At 40.3% G+C, this 18,758-nt stretch overlaps 1 protein-coding gene across 1 annotated transcript in view; it reads right to left on the minus strand.

The window, feature by feature from the left end:
• The window catches only part of EDNRA (endothelin receptor type A), a 36,742-nt gene extending 18,276 nt beyond the window's left edge, over nt 1–18,466 (minus strand). Inside the window, exons 1-3 of the mRNA XM_018926917.3 lie at nt 18,032–18,466; nt 14,694–15,195; nt 652–779 (exon numbers count right to left, since the gene is read on the minus strand). Coding sequence (XP_018782462.1) covers nt 652–779; nt 14,694–15,095 — 530 coding nt within the window. The 5' untranslated portion in view covers nt 15,096–15,195; nt 18,032–18,466. The remainder of the gene's footprint in view (nt 1–651; nt 780–14,693; nt 15,196–18,031) is intronic.
• Between the last annotated feature and the right edge of the window lie 292 nt (nt 18,467–18,758).

The raw sequence follows: 18,758 nt of genomic DNA on the forward strand, positions 1-18,758 counted from the left end.
ACTGTGTTTTATTTAACAGTATTTTCTGTATTTAGAGGTACTGATATTTTGGAGTGGAACACGATCAAGTAACTCAAGACATAAAACCAACTTTTACAGAAGTCAAGTGTTCATCTGCTATTACATTTTATGCATTAAGAAAAAAATAGCAGAGGCATTAATTTTCAAACTGTGTATGTCAAAGTATCAAAGCAAGTTTCCAACATATTTTTCAGTAGAGTTTTGTTAGTTTTGAAAGTTAGCAGAATAAACCCTTGCTTATTATCCAGAGGGAGAGTTGAAAAACTAATTTTTAAGCCTAAAGATTAGGTTCTTGTTCAAATGCAAGAAAACCCATGAGTTTATATGAAAGAAAGAAATCAGAATACTGAGTCAAACCCCAGTAAATTTTTGTCTGGTAAAAGAAGGTGAAATAATGCCTTACTGGAGCTTTTAAATACCTTTTACCTGTAATGTAAAGTTCCTTAGCCCAAGGACTTTAATATTATACTTTGAGCCACAAATGTGGTGCTTGGCATTAGCCAGAATATAAAAGACCAGAATCTAAGTTATATCTATATTGTTAACTGCCTGCTAAAAGTGCTTAGTGCTCCCAGATTTAGGAAATCTGCATGTGCAAGAACAGTAGCAAAAGAGTAAGACATACTGTACCTGTCCACACTAAGGGCACACAGGTTAAGGACTGTGATTCCCACTGATGCCTTCTGGATAAAGGGAAGGAATTTGCAAAGAAACTGTCCAAATTCTGTATTTCCAAAAGGCCACTTCTGAGCGAGGAGCTAAAGAGAAGATAGAAAATAATCAGAATATTTAAACAGTAACCTAGCAAGTATGCGGCAGTTGTAGTTATTTCCTGTCTTAGACCCAACCAATGTAACCTTGACTTCTCCATTACTCAAGCATATCCTTAGCACAGAGTGGATCTGGGACCTAACTGCTACTGTGGAAGCACAGAAGTTGAAAGTTTACATAAAATGTTGACCTCGTGGTGTTGCAATAGTAAATTGGATAGTTAAAATTTTATTTTATTATTGTGAACCTGCCAGCAGTACTGAATAATGAAAATCCAACTCAAGCCTGTCACAAATGGTTGTGGTTGCCATGTCCCAGAACCAGGCAGTCACAACATAACTCGGGGTCCATAATGAAATACCTCAGAGCCAAGTCCTGGTGCTGCACGCAAGTAGATTCTTGTCATCATAAATGTACCATTGTGTAACTCGTGGCAGCATTCAGTGCCAGACTCTGAGGAGTGTGAAGAAAACACTGTGCATGCATAATTTGTTCCATATTGCATTTTAAAGAGCAGCCGTGCAAACATGTGGGCTGTGCTTCAAGGCAACAGAAAGGCATCATTGGAAAGATGTGAGTGACTGAGGCTTAGAGCAGCATTTCCAAGGAGGCATTTGCATAATAAATATTAGTACAGTGGTTCATGTGCACAGTTGTGAAGAATTAGCATACAAGTTGTAATATTTTTAGCTATAACTGTTAAAGCTTTGAACATGTCTTGGAACTGGGCTTTGATAGCAAGTATACACACAAAATACAGGACACAAAATTATTCATGATAATCAAATCTATGACTGGCTGCAGAGTCACAGAATATCACCCTTTACACATTCTGACAGCGAACTGGCAGTATTCAATGTAAGTAAGTGTAATAAATGAAAAATTATTGAGTCCATACAAAGTACTGAGCCCTAATTTAGCTATTTTAACTGAAGTAATGGATATTTCAGCCCTCATGAATAGTTCTATTGAAAAACAAAGTCACTAAAACCTCCTCATGCTTGTACTACCATTTTGTTCATTTTCTTCTCTAAGTCTCTGCTGCTGAGACTTTCCTAGCAGTAGGATGTTCATGTTTTGAGAGTTAGCTTTGCAACCACAAGGACTAGAAATATTTTTTTAGTAGAAGCTTAGATCCTGGAGCATGCTTGTTTGCTAAAAGCAGGTGTATTCTAGCTGTAGAGTTAGAAAAATTCTGATTGTAACTCAGGACTATAGTATTCAAAGCAAACATTTTATTTCTATTTAAATTAGTGTTAAATTGAAGTATGCTAATAATCACTACCTTTAGCAATACAAATGTTAACTGTGGGAAGTTCAAATTCACATCTATCTTTATCTCAGTTAAATTCACATCTATCTTTATCTCAGTTAAGGTAGGTGTTACCTTTCTGGTTTTTCATAGCATGAGTTTTTCAGAGAACTTTGTAGTGTATAGATATTTATCACAAAATTCTACCTTAGTAGGAATTAATCTTCTCCTCATAATCCTGCTGTGGATTTTTTGCACCCCCTCTGTTTTATAGTCATTCGTCGCAATGCTGAGTTGTGATTTTGTCCACCAAATAATACCTCAAAAATGCTGGAAGCAGCTTTGCACTCCACATTGCCTGTGTCCCTCTAGGACTATATTAATGTCATTTGATTACTTGTATTCCAGGACAGATTGTAGCAACTCACAGCTTTAAGCCAGCTGGGTGGAAGCTGTGGATCAAATTTATGTGTGCAAGCACCTTAGATTGGTATCCCAGTTTAGGACAGTCACATTTGGTGAAAGGCAATCCCCCTTTTCTTAAAAGGCTAGGGATTGGGTTGCTAGGATTGGTGATTTAACTGCAGTCAGTACCTTCAGTAGCAAAATGGATAAGTTTTTATCTGCAAGCACTTGATTAGTTCCTCTGATTCTATTTGTATTTATAGACTGAATGAAATACATTTAAAGTTGCAGCAGAATTGTTTTCCAGATAGGTTTGCAATAGTGTAACAGATGTTTGCAGAGCATATTCTGCATTTTGCCTGGAACTCTTATATGAGATTTTGGTTTTTTGGTTTTTATCACAAAAAAAAAAAAAAAAAAATTGAAAAAAGAAGGGATGATCAGGACCCATAGCAATTCAACCACGTTGTAGTCACATGGAATTTCACCATCAAACTCTTGGCTGGGTTTGGGTAAAATCAGAGTAGTTCTCAGGCTGGGAAAGCTAAATTTTAAATGACACTGCCATGGAAAAGCAGCTCTAGCAGACTTCTGTCAATTCCCTGTGCCAACCAGAGCCCCAAGACCCATTTATCATTACAGATCACACTTGAAAAGGCAACTGAAAGGCACCTATTCATTTCAGCCCCTGACTGGAGCTCTAGCTACACCAGCAGTAGAAACGAACGAGTACTTTGTAGTGACTGTGAAACTCTGCTACTACAAGGCAAATATTAGCTTCAAAAAGAAAAGGGTTGTACTTGAAAAAGGTTCACTAACTCATTACTCTTCACGGGGAAGCTTTATCATGCTTCCAGCATGTATGTTTCAACCCCACACCCCAGGAAGCTCTCCTTTTTTTGAGATTAAAAGTATTTTATTCCTTTTGTTTCTTACACTTTCTACTAATTGAAGTAATCTCAGTACCAAATCATTAGAGATTCTTTTCAAGTGGATTTTAATCAAAATCCCTGGGACCAGAAATAAGGTTTTTTTGATTTCAAGATTCACTTTGCAATCATTTCTGGGGGTGAACTCCATTATCACTCCACATCTGCTATGCATTCATTACTTCCCCTTGGATCAGGTGTCAATTTTTTTCTTCTGTAGATATTTTTAGTGAGCAAATCTGATCCTGTCTTTAGTTTTACTAATTTTTGCATCAAAACAAGTCCATTTCCCTCTGTTCTGCCCTAGCATGGTATAGAAATTTCAGAAGGAAAGAACACATTTATTTTGATAAAAATAAATAAACCCAGGAATTTAATTTAATTAATCCTGATTTACTTATATGCAATACAAGAACTGGAACTACTGGAACTACTCTTTGAGTGCTTTTGCATATTTTAATATCCAAACAAAATTATTATAAAATTCTAGAAGATTACATTTTCTCTCAAGGCTCTAGGATAGAAGAAATCAGACTGATTGCTCCTACTCATGTCATAGTTCTCTATGAGTTGTGGAAGTGGATTGTGCTTTTGCAAACCCACTTACAAAGTCTCTGAGGTTTCAAAATAAGACATGTGGCAAAGGAAAGGCACTTTTCCCTTGTGCAGTTTGCAACTTAAGGGTATTTCATACTGTGGTTCAATTCCTGACAAAAGAATGTGGTCAACATGTATTTTTGCACTGAAATCAGAAATCAAGACTTCTCTTTAAAAACTCACAAAGTGACCAGACAGCCACAGCTTCCTTGAGCATCCTCCCTTCTCTGCTGCTTTATATGGCCTCTTTGCCCTGAGCTGCAGCTGAAGACAAACAAGACATCAGCACTGAGAACATTCCTTTGCAATGATTTTTAAATGTCACTCTGTTGATTTTATTCTGCTGCTGCTGCTATTTTCTAACCCCCCTCAGTATGGTAACTGATGTACAAAACATCAAGTCCCACTGTGCATCCCAAGCAATTTATATACAGTCTGAAAGAGAGAATGTTGTAACTCCAGCACATGAGTGTTGCCCAGAGCATGCTCATGTGCAGCCAGAGTGTTTATCTCATGCCAGGCTGATAGTGTGTGTTTGAAGGCAGATGATGGCCCTGGAGCTCAGCCCAAAATAGATGGGCTTGGTTGGGTGCTGGATCGGAACCGGCTCTGAGCTGCTTTATTAAAACTCCTTCAGCTCAACAAGTGCATGTCAGGAGGTCCCCTCTCTCTGCCATGTGGCATTGAGGATGGCAGCAAAGGGTTCCTACCTCTCCTTTCCTGCTCTGGTTTCATCCTAGTGCTCTAGAGACTGCCCCTTCCTATATCCATGTGGGACCATTGTTGTGCTGACACACAAGATGTTCTTCCCAGAAACTGAACTGTGTTCCTTACAAGCAGTGCTTGCCCCTCATGCTGCTGCCATTTAAGACACTCTCCGGAGTTTCATGGCATTTAAATATTCCCTGATGCTGCTGGAACAACTCTGGCATGGAAATCAGCTTCAGGAAAGACAGAAATATCTTCTTTATTCCACAACTGAAGTTACACTTGGGCAGTAATGGAGAAAGAGACCAAGCCAGAAGATTTTGTCTGTATAGATACAATCCAGTTGTGTAAGTGACCAACATCTCCTAACTGGGGAGCAGCAATTACAAAAGTAGAGTAGTCTGTGGTGATTTTCTTTTCTGGCCACATAGCCCAGAATGAAAGATAAGAGAAATTCTTTTGGTTTTGTTACATCAGCACATTTGGTGTTGTTGGCTTTTTATTTTGTCCTTTTATTTTCTTTCAAGGCTAGTTTCCTCCAGGAAATATTGAGCTGTCTGGATAAAGCTTAAATTGTGTTCTACAATTATACATACCCTTGTCTGATTCAAGGCATGGGCCAGACAAGGTATCTGGTGTTTTGGGTGGAATCCAGGTGATATCTGGCTCAGGACAGAAGTGTCTAAGTTCTGTACCACTGAGTTGACTGCATTAAGTGACAAAAGATGATGGTTCTGACTGAAGTGTCTCACCTATCTCTGATCTGTGAGACTGCTTAGATAGGAATAAGGATGTATTGAGACCTCAGCAGTGGTATTTTGTTTGTGGTGACTGAACAGGACCCTTCTGTCCTCATAAAATGTCATGGGGTAAGAATTCATTGCATGTTTTCAATCATTTCCCTTCTTCCTAAAACCCATATATACAGGGAGAATTGCATTTGCTGGACAAAGCTCATCTATTTCTTGCCTCACAAGTCAGCTGTGCTCCACCACTTTGCAGGAAAGAGGGAGAGCTGTCAGGGTAGAGAGGAACACTGTCTGTCTCTAAATATTCCTTCTCACTGCTGAAGTGAAAAACCTCGGATTTTGAAAGGACAGTAACTAGAGGAAAACAAAGAGTAGAGGAAAACAAAGAATGAGGGTAGACTTTATAATGCAGAGCATAAGATCAGTACTGAGTATATGGTAAGGTGATTGTTCAAGCTTCTGCCAGTTTTGGGATAATTTGTTTATTTCCTTATATTTAGATTCACAACCCTGGCATGGTAGAGAAGACAATTTCTTCAACTCTTCTTTGCAGAAAATACATTCCTGATGTTGCTACAACCAAGAACTGTGTTTTTTCCACTTTGGGTGGAAAAAATACTGACTGGTTTTCTTCCTGGAAGGAAGAAAGGTTATGTGGGGATGTATGAGAACCATCAAAGACATTTTTTACTCTGAATTGCCCTGCCAGAGCTTTTTCTGCTATTTTGCTTATCTTAGCCCAGCTGAGTAAAGGTGAAGGTAGCAAAGGGTCTCATGCCATTCACTGAATGCCTACAGTGTTTTTCTCCTGCTAAGGCAGCTATGGAAAGGAATGTATAGTTTTTACACAAAGGAAAATAGATTACACTTCAAGAGATCCTGAAAAGTAAGGAAACAAATGTCCTGGTTTTGCAGCTGAACATTCTTTCTCAACTAGCTGGAAGAAAAAGAAATCCTAAGGTTTAGGTTCTTGTTAAAATGCTTATATTTTTTACAAAAATATACTTAGCAGTAAAGCATTCCTAACAACCCTAGGCATCTCCCCTGTGGTATTTTTGCTGTTTACAAAGCAGGATTATTTTCCATGGTGTTGGCTATCTTCCCATCCTGTTAGGTAAACTGTTTCTCAAGCTGAGCTTCTCTTCTTCAGGGAAATGAGCTGCAAGGTGTGCTTATATGCATGGTGATTTTTGAAAGGAATTTTTTCAATCCCTGGGCATAATATTTCTTTTGTTATTCTTCCAGCTATGTTTTCTTTTGCGTGTTGCTAAAAAGAGTGACAGGATTTCTAAGAAGTTACTGCAGAACCCATAAGCCCTGAATATGCACAATCAAAACAATTCCTTGTTATCTGTAGAGTTCAGCTGGTTGAGAAATAAAGACAGAAAACACACTAAAATATTCTCTTAAACCTAAAGTCTCTAAGTACTGTACACTATTTCAAATCCACAGATCAGCAAGGCAGGCATGAGATGAGGAGTTAAGATGAGGGAGGAGCTGTGCATTGATGGGAACATATGTCCCACTCCCCAAAGAACAGCCACAAGTTAAAGGCAGAGTGGATCTTGAATTAAGACCTAGAATGTAAAATCTCTTCCTTGACTGCTACCCTGGGTATGTGCATTAAACACACTCTGCTGGGAAGCTGCAGTTTGTAAATAGAACAGATCCTGACGGATTTCTGTTCCCTGCTCCATTTTGGGAAATTTCTGCCTTCAATCAGTGATCAGTTCTTGTGCTACCTCTGGGTTTCTGCTGTGTTTGGTCACTACATGGAGACATACACCAGAATAGTAGGTCCTGCATGGAGCAGGTTCTATGGATTTCTGCATCACACTGGGCTATCCATTCATTGCTTCTTGGAATCCCTGATAAGAATTTATTGAAAACAGGAATGCAGTTGTTCTGAGGCCTCAGAATTTCCTACTTGTGCTGGTACTTCATTGAGAAATACACACTGCACATATGAAAAATTCTGCCTTTAAAGAAGTGTATCTTTCCTAAGTGCCCTTACCTTTCTGTGTGCTGTTGGCTTGGCTTTATACTCCTTTGGCACATAAGATGCCGCTTGTTCTGTCAGCTGCAAGATCAGTGCCAATGTGGTTAATTAGCATCCCCATGTAGGTATAATTATTAATTCTGTTGGTGAAGGTATTCAGATATGCCAAATAATTTTTTATCCAGAATTGATTGCTCTGACACTTACACAAGTGCTTTGATGCTAAAAAAGGTCCATGACTAGAAATGCTTTAACTGAGTCTTCCTTTACTGAAGACAAATTAGATGAACATATTTTCTTGCTGTCAGGTACATTCTATATTTAGATTTTTAATGTTCTGGGTGGACTACTCAGATTTAGATAGTGTTGCAACTAAAGTAAGCGTGAATACCAATTAACTAACCAAAAATCCCCTTGTTTTATTCAAGAAAACATCTCCTTGAGCTGTCTGAGCAGTGAACGCTTGATTTTTTCTGGGTAGATGTCTTCCACTTTATAACAGTAAAATGCTTAAGAAATGTTATTAAAGAAACTGGTAAAAAGCTGCCTAATTTGCTTCATCTACTTTGTAAACTAATGGTTTAAGGAGTTAAGCATATTCTGGTCTAAAGCAATGCAGTTTATGTCAGCCCTATGTAGGCCAGTTTCCAAGAAATTGAACCCATTTTGATGTTTTTCTCTAAAGTGCATAAAACTGGAAGCAGAGACAGCTCAGGACTTCCCAGTAACAGTTAAAATGTTGCCATCAAAAGGTGAGAGCCTTGGTCCAGAGTGTTTCAAGCTCCATGAGCCTGAAAGAACAGTGGGCAGCAGCGTCTGTGGTGAGTACCTGTTGTTGTTCCTGTTGCTCTGCTATACTTCATCCAGGAGAGCAGCAGCAGGAACAATAAGGGTTTGCCAGGGCTCAGAGCAGCCAAGACAACAGTGGTGCTGTGGCTATTCTGCTGCTGCCTTTGAACTGCCAATGTAAAGACTCTATGGCAGCCCTCTAAAGAAGTTTTCTTGCATTGCATCTGAATTTATTTGATAAAAATGCACATGGCAGTGATGGGTAAAGCAGGTGATCAGCAGCTTTCACTTATGTGCTAATGCCACCTGATACAAGAAAAGAAACCCATCTCTTCTTCAATGCCTTAACTCTACCTCTACAGCTGTGTAAAATATAAAACTTTTATTTTCTGTTCATTTTTTCCCTGCAGAGAAATAATTCTTAATGATATGGGGCTTTAGGCTTTGACATCTTGAATGTCTGAGATGAGTTTGTTTTGGGTAGAGGAGACTATTTGGCTCCAGGTGGTATAAAAATGTGATTGAAACCTAAATTGTCTTAGTTTGGTCTATTAAGGTTGGATTTATAACTGTCACCCTTCCTGTAAAACTCAATTTATTAAGATTTTTACTACTGATTTGATACTTCAAGTGTATATATTGTGGTAATTAAGTGTAATGGGGCTTTAATACATTCAGAATGTCTTCAAAGGACAGTAAATATTACTCACATTGCAATTCACTTAACAATAAGGGGAATCCACTATATAATTACAGTAATTGGAGAAAGTAAGGAGTGAGTTTTTGAGCCAACTATACCACAAAAAAGCTTAAAAACATCATACACCTGTGACCATGTCTTTAGTTGATATAAATTATATAATTACTTTTTTCCCAGCATCATATCTTTGTTGATTGTGCAAACGCATAACAGAATAAAGGACTCAATTCTCATGGGAACTTTCATTGCCAATTATTAAAATTTTATAGCTGTTTCTTTCTAAGGGTTTGAAAAATGGATGTGAGTACCAGTACCATTATCTACTTCTCTTTTGAAGGTAGTATCAAAATAGTTAAGGCTACATTATGTTTCAGGAAAGTGACTATAACTATTTCTGATATTCGATTATAATTACAGGTATTATACATTTTTTGCTATACAATGTGGCCATCTTAACGCTCTGCTATTTGCTCTTTTAATATGCAGCTGAATGCTTGTTTACTCTGATTTCAGACCTGTTTTGTCCTGAAAATGAAGATACGACCTGAAAGGTATAAAGTGTTTGAAACCATTTATATGTAGGATACAAATATATGATTCAACATGAATCTATATTTCAGCTGAGTCTGAAACTTAAAGAATCTTTTAAAATGAAGTTCAGAAGGATAAAAATTACTTTCTAACAAAAATTAAAACACTTGAATTTTTTTCCTTAAAAGCCTATAACTTTCATTATCCAGTCATGATATTTCCAGGGACCACCTTTCACACTGTCACTCGACAAGAGGACCTGAAATGTATTTTAGGATCCCTAGTGGTGCAAACAGGAATGGCATTTCACAAACTTTAAACCCAACTAAGCAATTTACATTACTGAATGGTTCATATGAACTTTGGACTATAATAATAATAATTGAATTTCTTATCAGATGTACCGGAGCCCCCTTATAAAGCCATAAATGCTTCCCTGTATCACAATTCTTGCAGCAAACCTCAGACAACAAGGTGGTTGTGTCATAATTTTAAAGTAATTATTTCTGAAAGTTAAATACCTGAAAAATAACTAAAAGCTAGAATTAAGCTTTGAAATTTCATTCATCAAATCATAGTTCAGCTCATCATATAAGATAGACCAAGACAAATGCACCTATGGAATTCTAGAGAAGTGACAGAAAAATAATAGAAGAAAATATATTGCAAAATAATAAAGAGAATATTAAAACAATTTGTTTGTTACTTTCAACTAAACTTCCAAAGAAGTTTTCAGAAGACCATCAAAAGACAATTCTGAAAGTCATAATTAATTCCAGATTTCCAGTTCTCTTTGCAAAAAAGAAGCAGAGCTCTTGAATGGTTAGGAAAAATTGTGAAATAAAAATTCTTGTTCTTTCTCAAACTTGGCTCTGAAAAAAACTCATGCCATTTTTCCTTAAAATGTACTATCAGATATACCATGAGAAGTGAGAATACTGCCTTGGCAATTATCCATAAAGACATAAGGGTAATTTACCAAGGAGGAAACTGTAATATATCATGGGAGGTGCAGTCACTGAATGGTTTGAGTTATAAGGGACCTTAAAGATCATCCAGTTCCAACCCCACAACCATGGGACAGGGATGGACAGGGACACCTCCCACAAGCCCAGATTGCTGAGAGCCCCATGCAGCCTGGCCTTGTGTAGGCTCTGAGTCCAGCTAAGAGCCCCAGTCTGATGCCCCATAAGGCATTCACCCAGCTGTGGAAGACAGGAGAATCTCAAATCAGGCAGAAGCTAATCTTTCTCATCAACCTGTTAATCCAAAATACTCTACAGAAAGCTTATCAACAAATTGACACTTTAACTTCCCAGGTGAAGCATTGAAAAGTGTAAACTAGAATTTCCATTAAATCACATCCATAATTATTTACAGTCATCCTAGTTTCAAATTCATGTTACATTGAACCCAGTTAAAGTTAAAAGACTTATCTGTAATATATACAACTAGAAGATCAGAGCCAGGTGCTGCATTTCACCATAGATAATATCACAGAACCACAGAATCACTGGGCTGGAAGAGACTTTCAAGATCATCAAGTCCAGCCCATGCCCTAACACCTCAACTAAACCATGGCACCGAGTGCCACATCTAGTCTTTTTTTAAACACATCCAGGGATGGTGACTCCATCACATCCCTGGGCAGACAATTCCAGTACTTCATCACTCTTTCCATAAAAAACTTTTCCCTGATATCCACTGTGTCCTCTCGTTCTGTCAGTTGTTGCCTGGAGAAAGAGACCAACCCCCACCTGGCTACAGCCACCTTTCAGAAGTTGTAGAGAGCGATAAGGTCACCTCTGAGTCTCCTTTTCTCCAGGCTAAACACCCCCAGCTCCCTCAGTCATCCCCCACAGGGTTTGTGTTCCCAGCCCCTCACCAGCCTCGTTACCTCCTCTGGATGCACTCCAGCATCTCAACATCCTTCCTAAACTGAGGGGCCAGAACTGGACACAGCACTCAAGGTGTGGCCTCAACAGTGCCAAGTGCAGAGGGAGAATGACCTCCCTGCTCCTGCTGGCCACACTACTACTGATACAGGCCAGGACACCGTTGGCCTTCTTGGCCACCAGGGCACACCGCTGGCTCATGTTCAGTACCAGTTGACCAGTACCCCCAGGTCCCTTTCTGCCTGGGCACTGTCCCCAGCCTATAATGTTGCAGGGGGTTATTGTGGCCAAAATTCAGGACTCGGAACTTGGACTTATTAAACTTCATCTTATTGGACTCTTCCCATCCATTCAACAATTCCAGGTCTGCCTGCAGAGCCCTCCTACCTTCCAACAGATCTATACATGCTCCCAGCTTAGTGTCATCTGCAAATTTACTAATGAAGGACTCAATCCCCTCATCCATGTCAACAATAGAAATATTGAACAGAATTGGCCCCAGCACCTGAGGGATATCACTGGTGAGCAGCTGCCAGCTGGATGCAGCACCATTTACCACTACTCTCTGGGCCCTGCCGTCCAGCCAGTTCTGAACCCAGCCAAGATTGCCCTGTCCAAGCCTGTGGGCTGCCAGCTTTTCCAGGACTATGCTGCAGGAGAAAGTGTCAAAGACTTTGGTGAAATCTAAATAGACAGCATCCATAGCCTTTCCTGCATCCACCAGGCAGGTCACCTGGTCAAAAAAGGAGATCAGGTTAGTCCAACAAACCTACCCCTCTTAAACCCATGCTGGCTGGTCTGATATCCTGGCCATCCTGTAAGTGCTGTGTAATGGCATTCAGTACAAACTGCTCCATAACCTTACTGGGTACTGAGGTCAGGCCAACTGGTCTGTAATTACCAGGATCCTCCTTCCCACCTTTTTTGTGAATGGGTATCACATTGGCCAACTTCCAGTCCTCTGGAACCTCACCTGTGAGCCAGGACTGTTGGTAAATGATGGAGACTGGCTTCTCAAGCTCATCTGTCAGTTCCCTCATCACCCTGGGATGGATCCCATCTGGTCCCATGGATTTATGAACATCCAAGTGGCTCAGCAGTTCTCTGACTGCCTCCTCCTGGATAATGGGGGTCCATTCTGCTCCCTGACACCATCTGCCAGCCCAGGAGGACAGCTGTCCTGGGGACAAGCCATCTTCCCACTAAAGACCAAGGCAAAGAAAGTGTTAAGCACTTTCCCCTTCTCCTCACCTGCAGTTACTGAGTTCCCTCCCACATCCAGTAGAGAACAAGGGTTGATCTTACCCTTTCTTTTGCTGTTAATATATTTGTAAAAACATTTTTTATTATCCTTTACAAAAGTTGCCTCATTAAGTTTGAACTGAGCTTTGACCTCCCTTAATTTTTTTCCTACGTGCCCTAGCAAACCCCTTTAATACTTCCTGAGAGACCTGACCCTCCTTCCAAAGATGATACATCCTTTTTTAATTTCTAAGTTCCTTCAAAACTCATTGCCCATCCAGACTGAACGTTTGCCGTGTCAACTCATCTTTTAACACACAGGGACAGTCTGTTCCTGTGCCCTCAGGATCTCTGTTTTGAGGCATGCCCACCTTTCCTATACTCCTTTGTTTTTAAGGGTTGCTTCCCATGCAACTCTCTGATTAAGTTTCCTAAACAGGCCAAAGTCTGCCCTTCAGAAGTCTAATGTAAAAGTCTTAGTGATGTTCCTCCTGACTTCACCAAATATCAAGAACTCTATAATTTCATGATCACTGTGCCCCAAGTGGCCTCCAACCACCTCATCTCCCACCAGCCCATCTCTATTTGCAAACAGCAGGTGTAACACAGTCCCTCCCCTGGTGGGCTTGCTCACCAGCTGTGACAAAAATTGTCCTCCACACACTCTAAGAACTTCCTAAGGACTCTTTTCTGCTGTGTTAAGTTCCCAGCAGATGCCTGGTCGGTTGAAGTCACCTACAAGAACAAGGGCTGGTGATCCTGAAACATTCTCCGGCTGCTAATAGAATACACTGTCCACCTCTTCCTCCTGGTTGGGTGGACAATAACAGACTCCCAGTGCCTCTGCACAAATGTAATATATGCACCTAGAGAGCATTTTTTCCATTAATTAATTCGAATTTTATGGTCTTGTCCTATGAATACCTGTGTCATAATCAGGTATGATGTCAGTGTTATAAAGATGAAAAATGCATGCTTTAGTCATTGTTTCCTTAATTTTCAAATCCAGTTTGAAACCACAGGGCACCAGTTCTTATAAAACCATGCATTAAAATGTTTCATTTAAAACACATGTAAATAAAAGTTATTAGAATCTTTAAGGGCTGATAATGTGAACAACATTTTTTCTTAATTATATGACATTTATATTATATGACTTAGTGTTTTATTTACAAATAGAAACACTTAATGTTTCTACTGAAAAAAGAAAGAAAATGTCAAATGTCCTATCAGCTATGCACCTGTGTATGGTCCTTCCAAACAGACAGACACAAGCTTACAAAATTCTTTGATAATTTTCTAAGATAATTCTAAGATGATTTTCCAAAGATAATTCTAAGATGATTTTCTAAGATGATTCAAAGTTAATATCATAGAAATATATTAAAAAGGGCTCAGTTCTGTTCATTCAAGCATGTTCTGGCTTGAATTATATTAGTAAACATAAATTGCATCAGAAAAAGCACTGCTTTATGGCTTAGTTTAATTAAATTGGAAAATCAAAACACTGGGACAAGATAACTTTATACTGGATAAAAGAATTGCTGAGGAGCCTTTTTACACTTTGACAAATCCAGATGAAATTTAATATTTCAGAAAGGGTCTGTGATATAATTGGAATAATTTTGAGACTCTGCTATTAATGAATATTAAATAAAAACCTTAAGGCTCAACTTAACTGACGTAATCTCTCCCTTTAAAGTCATAATATGAAGCCTGTGTATCACAGGGAGTCTTTTCTGAAAAAATATGAAGTATTGGATAATATAAAAATAGCAGCAAGTTCATCAAGGAGGAGAAGTTTATAAAAAGTCTTCCCTCATAACTTCTTTTTAGCTGTAGCAGCTATGAGAAACAAGAGCTCCTGTGAAATGCCCAAGGCCACTCTTTGGTTAGGAGCTAAGGGTCATCTTTAATGGGACATCCGCTTTTTCTTGATGGAGGTGAGACTTGAGAGGAAGGGGTTTATTGCAGAACAAAATGGAGTTGTATTGTTTCCTTAATTGCACTATTCATTGACAAAAGAGCACTAAATAGAGGAGGAAGAGAGAACAGCCAGGGGAACTCGTAAGGAACTGCAGTTGGAATTGGTGGCGGTGTCCTACCTTGTACACGATGATGGGGATATCAATGACAATGTAGATAAGGTCTCCCAGTGCCAGGCTGGCTATCAGCGCGTTCGGGCCGTTCCTCATACACTTGTTCTGATAAATGATCCTCAGCAGAGTTGCATTCCCAACCATCCCAATGATGAAAATAGCACAGGATACCACGGTGTTAATGTATTTGAAAGTTTCAGCAATCTTAGTCTGCTGGGAGCATTTGACAGTCTGGTTGGACACTGGGGGCTGCATGGTGGTGAGGAGAATGCTGGATTCCATCCCTGAGTAGGTGGAAAGGGGGTTTCCCGAGTCGCTCCGATTGGAAACGTCTCTGTCAGAGCTGTCACTGAGGATAAATCCCGGGACCAGCAGCAGCAAGGAAACTCTTAAACACAAGGCTTCCATCCTGAAGTCCCCAGTGAGCAAGTTCAGTGAGACAAGAGCTTCACTTTTTTCTTCAGTATTTCAGTGAGATACTTCTCACTTTTTCACCTGCAGAGAGAAACTGGAAGCAAAAAAAGAAAAGGAAAAAAAAAACACATAATCAGCACAACAGGTAGTCTAACACATCCTGTTTCTCACTTAGGGAAGGAATCTGAATGTTCAGCCTCCGCAGCACATATGTATAAACACCTGTTTATATTCACTGTGCTGCTCTGAAGTCTAGATTACACCCATTACCTGTCTGACGAGAGGCAAACACAAAAAATTCCCTAAGTGAGGGATAACTTATGCAAATAAGATCCCACAAAACCCTGCTGAGACAGAATTTGTATAGGGATGGAAAAAGTAAGGGGGATGAAATTCTGCTTTAAAATATAATCTTGCAGTCACCTGTCTTGGAGACTGCTGAATGGTATTTTAGCTAAAAGAAGAACTTACTGGTTTTTTTTTTTTTTTTTTTTTTTTTTAATGAGAGGTAAAAGCACTACTTTAAAAATAAAGGTAGCAAAATAATCGTTTTTCTGAGTATTTTTGAGGTACTGCAACAATTAGACTTTGTATTATTTTTGTCTGACTTATTCCCTGGATTTCAAATGAAAGCTGATAAAACATGTATTTCAAATCAAAATCTGGACCACATCCAAAATCCCTAAATATTAGGAGGAAGATTTTATAGTCCTAGGATAGACCTCTGGCCAGGAAAATACCTTCAAACTCTGTCATCTGGTTCTGAATGTAATTTCAACTCATGCTCAGTACTTAGCCACAATGAAGTTAATAATAAAAAATTAAGCTATTTAAGGATAAAATAATACTTGGGTTTGTATTCTGAGCAACAACTCATGACATTTCCAGGCAGGGAAGAAAGCATCATAGAATCCTGCCCTAGTAAGTGTGGCTGCCTGTGTGTAACCACTGTCACAGGGTTTGTAAATACCAAACCTCCAATGAAACCAGGGATGCTATTTAAGTCCATTTTCCTGAAGCCTTGGTTTAATTGAAGATTTAGATTTTTTCTTTTTTACATTGTTTATATCTGCAAAACAAAACAAAGTGCTGCAGTGTTGACAAAAAAAAGCGTTGCAAATAAAGTATTTATGACTTTCTGATTTCCAGGGACTTGTCTGAAGTATTTGGGAGGATCCTTTTAAATAGATGAATCCTAATTTCATTCCCTGTGGGGCTGTTAAATCAGTTTATAGCAAGATATTTACCAGAGAAGGAGGGAGAAACTTTACTGATAGTACTTCTGGAGCAGGCAAAGTATAAATATTTACTAGTATTGTAGGCTCCTGTTGTATGTCGTCTGTGGAAGTGTCTGTGTATCTCTGTAGAGCAGCAGATGTGGTGCTAACCTGAGTATTCCTGTCTGCCCTGTCCCTCACAGACCAGGGATCCACCTTTCAATCCTTTTACTGCTGTATTTGAGATCAGGAACTGGTCAACTGCGAGTTCCCATGGACTTAATTTCAAAGTTTAACATACTACATAGTAAATCCTTCTTTATTTAATTAAATTAAATGCTGGTTATGACAGTATCTCAGGGCACTTAGCAGCAGTATGATGCAAGCGTTTTCACTTTAGGTTTCTAAATCTTACCAGAAAAAACAGAGATGTTTGACTGTAACTCTTTCCAGGCAAGGATTAATACTTGTAATATTTTCTATGATTACGGTTCCTCAATTTACAGATGTAAATTGTAAACATGTATCACTATGAATAGTTTTCCCAAGTAAATGTGATAAAGCTATGAACAGAACCCACAGCCCGATGTTTTAGTAGTCATATTAGTTTCCTTCTACTTTGTGTCCTTTTTTGTGAAAATTTGATGTATGTATAATATAAACATGGTGGCAGCATGGCAGTCATGCCGCCAGCATGCAAAGCTGGGAACAAAATTACCAATTACCATCTCTTCCTTCTCCCGGAAGAAACTTTTCCCTAAGAAGCAAAACGAGAAAGTTTTTAATAGGCTTACTACTAAGGGTACTTTTTTATAGCTTCCTGACAGCCCTTCATTCCTCTGTGCATATTTTTTAAGTCTTTATCTTGCTGCAGAGTACAACATGCAGCCTGCCTTGTATGAGTAACACACTGGCATCCCTGATAACTTTCTGTGATAAAAGTAATCTAGGATTCTCCTTCACACACGCAGCCTGGGTACCTGAAGGGTGTGAGGGTGCTCTGTTAATGTGGGAGCCACCCTCCTGTGTTGTGCCTGTGCTCCTGCAGTGCTGCAGCCGCGGATGCGGGAAACTGAATTCCTGACTTGTCTGGAGTATCAAGCCAGAAAAATTCCCATGCCGAGGTTCGCGAGACCGTACTACTGGAAATGAAATTGTTCCAAAGACCAGCTAAAACGTGAACAGTGCTTAATGAGTGTAGGGCGGCTGAGATGTGAACAGGAGCAAATGAAGCGGAGCAGGGCAGGAAGGCACTGAAGGGAACAACGCCGGCAAGGGGGATTCTCTAGGCTGTTCCCAGCGAGCGCTGCCTGGGAAGCCGCCCGCTGCTCCTTCTCCAAGGCGAGAGGAAACACGCTCCTTGCTCCACCAGAGAAGGATCAATTCCAGCATGCACTGGCAAACCAGTGCTGCCTGCCCCACAGCCCATATAGAGAGCCTCGGGCAAGATCCATACATTGTTAAACTTTATGGAATAACAGTTCCCCCAAGCTGCCTTGTGCCCGTTTCTAGTTCTCTCCCCCGTCCTCTCTCTCACACGCTCACACCCGCACACAGAGGTGCACCACCGGCCCCGAATCCCTGTCCGGGGCGTTTCCAGCGGTGCGGAAGGTGCCCGTGGCTCGGGCCGGGCTGTGTCCGGCGCGGGATGGGGATGGGGCTCCCGCAGCATCCCGCGCACTTCCCCCCGCCGCGCCTCCCCGCCCCGCTCACCCTCATGCTGGGACTGCCGGCGCCGCCGCCGCTGCCTCGGAGAATTTCTTCGGAGTGGCTTTTCCTGGGATAGTCTTACCAGATCCTCCTGCCTGCGTCTGACTGGGTGGAATTGAAAATCTCCACCTCCGCTAAAACAGTGAACGAAAGAGACAGACTGAAGAAGTCGGAGCGTCCCCTCTTCACTGCCCCCTCCCCCAATTAAAACAAACCTCCAGCCCGAACTGAGCCCCTGCCAATGTTAAACACAAAGGCTGCCTCCCGGGCACAGGGGAAGACGGAGCTCCTTAACTCTTTCCTCGCTGAAACTGAGCACAGCTGCTTCGCTGGACTCATCTAAGCCACAGCCCCGGGAACCCACTGCTGTAGCTGCCTGCTAATGGCACGCAGGATTCTCAGCAAGGGTCTCTACCCGACCCTACCAGACAGAAGAAGATCCATGAGCAAAATCAGATTTCCGTGGGAAACCTGATTAAATAAACCTCTTTTGCTTTGCATTTACCCCGGGGCTGGCGGGGATCAGTCTCTGAAACAATCAGTAAAATTTCGTGTGTGAGAGTTTCAAAAATGCTGAATCCGTAAACAGAAACTGCACTGGAGTGAAAATTTCTTTGATCCATCCAGAACACATCTTGCTAATACATTTTAGTTGCATTTACAAGGATAATAAGAGTGAGGCATTTTCTGTCATTCCTGTGTTTCCTACTACTGTTCTTCTGTCAAGACA

The sequence above is a fragment of the Serinus canaria genome, chromosome 4 (assembly GCF_022539315.1).
Source record: "Serinus canaria isolate serCan28SL12 chromosome 4, serCan2020, whole genome shotgun sequence".
NCBI lineage: Eukaryota > Metazoa > Chordata > Aves > Passeriformes > Fringillidae > Serinus > Serinus canaria.